The following is a 9,000-nucleotide window of genomic DNA, read 5'->3' as shown; positions in this document are numbered from 1 at the left end:
AGTTAACTCGGACACAAAATTGACTTAAAATGTACATTTTAACCGACTTAAAAATGTAAAATTCTACTAGTGAATTCAATTTACGTACGTTTCATTTACGTAACTGAGATCATGTATACGTGAACTCAGTTCACGTACGTTTACGTGAAATGAATTTACGACGTAGGTGTACGTGAATTGAGTTCATGTAGGTATACGTGAATTAACTTTATTCACATATTGCATGTGAATTTTTAAACTTCATTGAATACCAGAGTCTACTAAAAATAAGTATCTCGAAGATTCATCTTTAAGAAAATTTATATCATTAAGTTTCACAAACACATTTTTTTACCAATAAATCTTTTAAAATTGTATCAACTAACAATCAACAAGAGAAATTAATAGTTGTTTTGATAAATTTACTTATATCCCTTTTCCGATTCAATAAAAGTTTCAACTTTTATTTTTTATTTTTGTAATTTTAAATAGTATAAGTCATATTTTCGAGTTTACATTTATATATTAGATTATTTATTAAATTAATATAATTAATATCGTATAATATTTCTTTTACAAGTGATAATAATGTCCATTGATTTTAGGCTAAATTTCATTCGTGGTCCCTTAACTTAATTTCAGGTAACGTTTTAGTCCCTTATCTTTTTTTTTTTCCGATTTAGTCCTTTATTCATAATAATATCAAATAAAGTATGAAAATATGAGTTTATTTAAAGATTTGCGTTACGAATTTGATGAAATTTGTATTATATTGAAGAATATAATTAATTTTATGAGTTTTGATTGAATTTTTTTTGAATTTTTGTTTAAAAAAGGATAACGTTGTTGAAATTTTAAAACATAAAATATCAAATTGTCATTTAAAATTAAAATAAAGGACTAAGTTGGGAAAAAAAAAGATAAATAACTAAAACGTTACCTGAAATTAAGTTAATGGACCACAAATGTAATTTAGCCTTGATTTTAATATATTGCTGGAGATAATTTTAAATTTATATAAGATTTTATCGATTTTAGTTATAAGAATATTAAAATGTGAGATCTTTTTATTAAATAAAAAATTCAAGATATTTTTATTAAATAAATTGTTTTATTTTTTAGGGAGACATAAAACCTTGAACGTGAACTCAATTTAGTGAACTTAATTCACGTACACGTACATAAATTTAATTTACCTAAACATATGTGAATTCAATTCACGTATATGATCTTAATTACATAAATAAAGTGTAAGTAAATTGAGTTCATGTAGATACACATAAATTGAGTTCATGTAGGTACACATAAATTGAGTTTACGTAAGCGTTCGTAAATTCATTTCACATAAGAGTTAAAAATATTATTAATAGGTAAGGACATTTTAGATATTTTATTATTACAAAAACGTCGAGGGGTGTGAATAGCAAAAATGAGGGTGTAAATAGCAGAATTGTCTGGTTTATTTTGAAGTTTTCAATTAAAAATGATTTTTTTTTAATATGCAAGTGATTAAAAAAGGAAACTTTTTTCTTGTTTAATAAGTGATTCTAAATATTATTTTACGGTATATACAAATCACTTGATTAAAAATTAAGAATCACAGTGAGACTCAAACTTATTTGGTACACAAAATATTTCTAATGGGTAGGACTCTTCAAGGATTAGTTTAGGTTAAATTCATTACTCAATCTAATCATGTTTCATCAAATTGCGTTGGGTTAAAAATTTATATTTTTGTTAATCTAGGTGGTTGATTAAAAGATTGATTTGAATGGAATCATAAATAATTATTTAAAAAATATATATCTAAATTAAATATCATTCTATTTAAAGAAGATTTCAATACTTAGACTAAATTTAACAATTTAAATTTTAATACTTAAACTATATTGAAATACTTCTAAATCAACACCTAAAAGTCTTAAATTACATTAACAAAATGAAAAAATGAAGAAAAAAAATAACAAATCAAGGTGACGAGTCTGAATCAAACTACTTTGATATTATTATCACAACTATTAACATTAACATTTTAAATATAATATACCAACAAGGCACAACATAATTTGACAGCTCTCCTTAATAAAAATATAAAAATAAAACTAAAAATGATAACAATCGCACAATTTCCCGTGTCAACTTTTCAGTTTGATTGCGGTTTAAGTTATATTTAAAATAATAATGTAATAAGAACTATACAACAAAAAGCTGATAACAGTGAGTAATGAGAATAGAAGGACCACAAAAAGCACACTATGATATAATATAATGAAAAAAAATAAAATATCAAAGCGCACATAAGACACGTTTAGTTGGAACTGCAATAAGTCGAATCGCTCTTGGAGCGGTGAGTCCGAAAACATCATTCATGTCAAGCTCGTTGGGGTTCATTCCATCCGGTAAGTCCCACGTGAAGCAGTGTAGTAAGTGGGCTAAGCCCAATTCCAATGCGTACAAGCCCAATTGCATCCCGGGACAGGATCTTCGCCCAGACCCAAATGGAATAAAATCAAAGTTATTTCCTTTGAAATCAGGAGCACTAAGGTTGAGGAAGCGTGAAGGGTTGAAATCTTCAGGGTCCTCCCACGAGTCTTCATCTCTACCTATGGCCCACACATTTATCATAACGCGTGAGCCCTTAGGGATAAAATAATTGAGAATTTTAGCTTCCTCTGCCGTCTCGTGGAGAAGAAGGGGAATTGGTGGGTGAAGACGCAATGTCTCTTTGATGACACATTTTAGATAAGCGAGTTTCTCAATGTCTTCCTCCTCCACATGTCGATCCAACCCAACCACTTTCGTTAGTTCTTCCTGCACGAGCTTTAGATCTCTTCCATTTCTCATCAACTCTGACATCACCCATTCCATTGCTGAAGCCACTGTTTCTGTCCCTCCGAACATCACATCCTGCAATTCTTAAATATAGCTTAGTGTGAGATTCTTTTTCTGATAATGAAACTTTACTGTGAGATCTTATTAAAATAGTATAATCAAAAACATACTCACATGACTACAGTGATACATAATTAACAATATTTTATATTACCCCAACAAAGTGACTTGATAGTATTTTATTAAAATAAATTGTTTTCGAGGTAAAAGTTGGTTAGAGTTTCATTATCCCTAATAGGAGGGTTAATCCCTCAATTATACTTAATTATTGGTATGTTTTACATATTTATTGAAGATACAGAACCAAACAAACTCTTTGATGTGTTTGCATATCTACTTAGGAAATCCCCTCCTTAAAATAACTCATTCATACAATTTTATTTATTTTTACTGAACTCATACAATTAATGTATTAATTAATGCCTTTTTTTTAATAATACTGTGTTATTGCCTTTTTAACTCAAATATTCTATTCTTTTACAGATCAACTATTGTATTATTGCCCTGTGATGCATATTAACTTAACTTTTGATATTTATTAAAAATTTCATATTAAGAGAAACTTTTTAAAATAAATACTTTGTGTGTGTTAGTTAACCTCAATACCATACCACTTAATTGATAATAATTTGATCATCCGTCATAGTTTGATAAAACCAACATATGTTGATATTTCATTGAGTTTGTAAAATTTTAGTTAACTCTTATTTCACAAAGATTTGGTTTCAAATTTCACCGTTGATATGAAAATTTCGTTGGTAAATCATATATAATTAGTAAATATCTCTACAAATACTCTCTGAACTTTGAAGCATTCTCCAGCTCTAATGATCACCTAATTTTGTTTGTTACTTTTTCAAAAAAAAAAAAGCTTAAAGTCATCATCATATAATAGTTACTTAATATAAAACGATGAAATAATTTTTTATTTATTCAAACGTAAGTTTGAGGAACAACCCTTTTCTTGTCAGAATATACCATGCATTACAACAACAAAAAAATAAAATTAAACTAGGTTTTATTAAAATCTAACAAAGAAAATAATATGACGCAAGTGTTGCGTAGACATTTTAGTGGAAATACTACATAGTATATATAGTTAATTAGTCATGTGTAAATATATTATTATTATTATTATTATAAAATAAATTCTACTGATATTATAAAAAAAAATGTATATCAGTATTATATAGATTTTGGAAAACATACGAGTTTTAATATATTATTATTATTATTATTATATTTTATAATATTAAAATGTTAATTTATATATATATATATATATATATATATATATATATATTAAAGGACATGCATGCACTGTGAATATAAAATCATACAATCAACACAATATGCAAACACATTAAATAATTACATAATTATTTTATTTTTATTTGTTATATTGAAAAAATGTGATGGTACTTTACACTGACTTATTATATACCCTTTAATCTTCTATTTGTATACTAGAAATTGAAAATGAAAAAACCAAAATATTTAAATAAAAAATACATACCATAATGATGGCTTTGATGTTATCCCTAGTGAGTTTAATGGAGTTTTGAAGATCATCCGATTCATTATTCACTTTAGCCTCATCACTGTAAAAAGCCAACAATTCATCAACCATATCACTACCTTCATATATTTCATCACCACCACAATCACCCATAATATTATTTTTCTTCTCCACGTGTTCATCAATAATCTTATCAATAAAACCATCCAACGCACCACGAGCCTTAACAAGCCTAGCATTAAAACCTTGAGGATCAATCCACCTCAAACAAGGAACAAAATCCGCAATATTGAAAGCTCCAAACAATTTCGAAAACTCTTGAAGTATTGAAATGAATTCATCTTGTCCTTCTTTCGAACATGACCCAAAAGCAGCTCGATATATAATATTTTTTGTTAAATTAAAAATCAACTCACCAACGTTAACAGGCTTTCCTATATTATCGTTAACGTTGGTGATAACGACGCCAATTTCATCTCTAACGGATTTCCAAGACTCAGCGCGTTTGCGACTAAAGAGTTTCATGACGCAAAGTTTTCGCATTTGGCGCCAAAAGGGACCATAATGAGCGAAAGCCATGTCAGCACGGTTATAAGTGAGGTAACTTATCGTTATTGTCGCTGGGCGATTTGAGAAGATGTTGTCGTGTAGTTGTAATACTTCACGCGCTGCTTCCGCGTTTGAAACTGCAACCATGTGAATAAAACCCATGCGGAGGTACAAAACGCCGCCGTATTGTTTTGCTAAGTTTGCTAAGCCTCTATGTGTAAGTTTGTCCATCATGTTCATGTTGCCAATTAAGGGTAACCCTTTTGGTCCTGGTGGATAGGGTACTCTTTTGCCAAATTTTGATGCTAAACTTAGTAGCAAAAAAGTGAGTGGAAAAATTATCAATAGTAGAGTTGTTTGAAATGGTTCTAGTGTGGTTTTTGCTTGCTCAAGAAAATCCATGTTAACTTGTGTTTTTCTTTTTTTGGTTTCACTAATTGGTATCTATATTGATTATAAATAGATGAATTGTTGTTGGCTGATTAGAATAATTGATGTGAGATTGCAACTCAATGGGTTGCTGATTTTGGGAGAGATATTAATTATGGGGTTTTATATAAACACGTTTCTTGAAGAGTGTAAATCTTTGGTTAAGAAAAAGATTATATATAATGCAAGTGGACCCTACTAATAAAGCATTTGAAAAAAAAATATAAACATTGAGATTTTATTATAACAAAAAGGTGAACTCGAGAATTTAACGTTGAATGTGATGTATATTTTTATTATATTTCATAAGTATAATTAAATTGTGTTTATATTTTTAAGTGAGAAATATTTAAAAATATTTAAAAGAAAATTAATATTATTTGTTGTGGAATTTAATTCGGTCATACTTGCTATTTTCATTAGTCTTTTTTCTCTCATGAATCTAACTCCCCTCTCCTTATTTATATGAGAAATTGATTCATTTTTAATATAAATAAAATCTTTCTACTTCTATTTTAATTTATTTTCTCTATTGAGTGATATCTTTTTTATCTTAGAGATCACATCTTGATACTAATATATTGATCGAGTTATTATGGCCCAAAATTAACAACTGGATCATTATATTCAATAATTGTTCTGGCATCACTTTGCACCGAGACTTAATTTTCCACTGTAAGTGTTCTTTAATATCCATTGATTGCCTTAACCCACAACCATTCAAAGTAAGTATCATTTGCTTTAGTTGATTGTCATATTTATTCATGATATATATCGATGCAATTTGATAAGTTGATTGTGAATTGCATGATAAAATTTATTATTTATAAATAATGACCGGTTGATTCTATAATTGATTGGACATGTTTGTTTGTGTGATTGTTGCTATTGAAGGAATGGGATAGATAAACCATTTTGAGTATGATTTTATTAAGATGAAAAAAAGGTGGATAATTGTTGTGAACCATTTTGACTCATTCTTTCTGATTGGTGTCCCATCTCAGTTAATCAGCTAATTTGCTATATAAATGTGTCTCTTATTTGTTGCTATTTCTTATGTTGTAAATGATATTATATTTAATAATTATAAGTTACAAATATTTCAACTCAAGTATAGTTATTTATACTACATATGTTATGACGAGAAATTAAAGGTTTTATTTATTTATTTATTTAATAATTACAACTTACAAATATTTCAACTCAAATATAGTTGTTTATACTTTATATTGTTATGACGGGAATTTAAAGTTTTCTTATTGTAATAAAAAAAATCATTTTGGTAATGCAACAACTGACAATGCGTGTGTACTAACTTAATAGGAAGTAATTACACTTTGCATCATTTTAGAAATTAAAAGTTGTTGTAGTAATTATGTATTGTGAATTGTTTTTAATAATGATGATAAAACATAATTATTTATTATTTATTTTATGATTTGAGAAATTTTATTTTATTGTTAAAATTGTTTAGCTCCTTATAATTAAAAAAACTATTGATATATTAATTGTTGATTAGCCATTCTATTACAATAATACAAACATGTTTAATGAAGTTTTTTATATGAAAATAAATATTTGTGTGAATCAAATTAATTGATTATTTGTGTAAGTGTTGGATGAATGATACATTTGTTTTAGTGCAATCTTTGACTAGATGAGACCATTTTTCTAATTGGATTAGAAAGTGTTTAAAATTTTGAATTATGATTATGATATTAATTAGAGTGGATGAACTATTGTATTAAAATAATACAATGATGTTAATTGGATATGAGTTCAATGAGATAAACTAATAAGTAGATTTATTTTAGTTACACTAGAAATATTGTTGCTTATTAATCATCTGAATAGACCTGTATAATTCAAATTCAATGAGTATTTTCTGATTGTTGGAAGTTTATGATAATTTGTGAAGTTAATGTAATTTTTGGATGATCATTGTTAAACTCGTGAGATACTTACAAGATATCGTTGTGTGACATATTCTGAAAATAACTGTTGTATTAGAATGATATGATGATGTTACATAAATTTAATTTATTTATATATACTTAAATCTATAAGTAGATTTACTTCATCCAATAAGAGGATGTTGTCTCTTGGCACAGATAAATTATGATGCCAACAATCATATTGTTATATTAATGTACATACGCAAATTTCAATATAATCGTGCTTAGGAAGGATCTTTATGATAGCCAATTCAAACATCATTTTTTAGGAAGACATTCAAGCAGACGTGTATAATAAATCGATAAATTGAATAATATTTATTCTCGTTGATATTGATTTCGCTTAGTAGTATTATAGGCAGACATGTGAAAATATATTGTGGAGATCGAGTTTAATTTTATAGACTTGAATAAATATGAGATTAAATTGACCGAGAGGCGCCTTAGTCAATATTTATTTATGGAAGAAAATTGTGTCTTAATCATTTGTGTGTAAAGTACGTACTTAATGAAGAGATTATATCCTCTATTTATGAAGTCAGAGTAAAGGTGATCCTAGTTGATCATCTGTCCAAAGCCTTGGAAAGAAATCAATATGTAAAACATTGAGGGAAATGAGGCTTAGCCAATTGAAACAAACTATGGTAGGAACCCAACCTTTGTGATTGTAGATCCCATCACTAAGGTTTAATGTGGTAAGAACAAAACACTTGTTGGTTTTGCTAGCACACAAAAATTCAGTTTTTTTTTGTCATTTTCTATGATGTATTTGAGTAAGTGCGAGACATTGCATTATTGAGAGGGTAAAATATAAAGCTTTTCATATATCTTATGGGTGGTGTATGATTTGCATCATGCACTTGATGAAATCTCCTATATGGGTGTCAAGTGAGACTGCTGCTTGAGATCTTTGCAAAATCTCTAGAGCAATCATGAATATCAGGCGCACACACAACTTAATAGCGCAAACCAACATAAACAATAAAAAATGTAGGGTGTAATGTGATTGGTAGACCTCTAACATATATAAAGTATTTTCAGTTCCATAGCTTTCTACACCAATTTACTATGAGCTAAGTCTTATGAATCTAGGACTGGTTCTATATCTTGTTGCACATATTTCATACATTATATCCATGATATTCACTCAGAAAATTTCTTTTGAGTCATTTCTTTTTGAACTTTTGAAACATGTAGGGATTGTTTGTATATTTTTATTATATTTCAAAAGTTTAATTAAATTGTGTTTTATTTTTAAGTGAAAAATATTTAGAAGAAAATTAATATAATTTGTTGTGCGATTTAACTTGGTCAAACTCACTACTCCCACTAGTCCTTTTTCTCTTACAAGTCTAACTGCTCTATCCATATTTATATGAGAAACTGACTCATTTTCAATATAAATGAAATCTTTCTACTTCTTATATTTTAATTTATTTTCTCTCTTTGTGATATCTTTAGGATCTTAGAGATGATATTTTGTTGTTCTGTAACCTTTGATTTTGGGGAAGGAGCTGTTGTATCATGGGGGATTTACTAATTTCAATTCTTTTATTATCTTCCTTAATCCGATTTTAATATCACGGATAAATGAATTTGGATTTCAATAGCTTAAAATATCAGGTATCTAACCACATATATTTATCTAACTATGTGAGAATATCTTTTTAAACACTT

General features: G+C 27.7%; 1 protein-coding gene across 1 annotated transcript; it reads right to left on the bottom strand.

The window, feature by feature from the left end:
* Positions 1-1,953: 1,953 nt before the first annotated feature.
* Positions 1,954-5,502, bottom strand: LOC101512776 (cytochrome P450 84A1-like). Its single transcript, XM_004509275.4, has 2 exons — positions 4,388-5,502; positions 1,954-2,886 (listed from the first exon to the last, which is right to left on the bottom strand). Exons 1-2 carry the CDS (start codon positions 5,339-5,341, stop codon positions 2,266-2,268), a joined length of 1,575 nt encoding a protein of 524 aa, XP_004509332.1. The 5' UTR covers positions 5,342-5,502; the 3' UTR covers positions 1,954-2,265.
* Positions 5,503-9,000: the final 3,498 nt, after the last annotated feature.

The sequence above is a fragment of the Cicer arietinum genome, chromosome 7 (genome assembly GCF_000331145.2).
Source record: "Cicer arietinum cultivar CDC Frontier isolate Library 1 chromosome 7, Cicar.CDCFrontier_v2.0, whole genome shotgun sequence".
Taxonomy (NCBI): domain Eukaryota; kingdom Viridiplantae; phylum Streptophyta; class Magnoliopsida; order Fabales; family Fabaceae; genus Cicer; species Cicer arietinum.
Note: the sequence above shows the minus strand (reverse complement) of the source record. Positions and strands in the feature narration are given on the sequence as shown.

What these genes read in the sequence shown, in the direction of transcription:
- LOC101512776 (XM_004509275.4), bottom strand. Translation starts at nt 5,341, where the DNA reads ATGGATTTTCTTGAGCAAGCAAAAACCACACTAGAACCATTTCAAACA. An exon ending in ACATCAAAGCCATCATTATG is followed by an intron (nt 2,887 to 4,387) that starts GTATGTATTTTT and finishes TAAGAATTGCAG; the next exon opens with GATGTGATGTTCGGAGGGAC.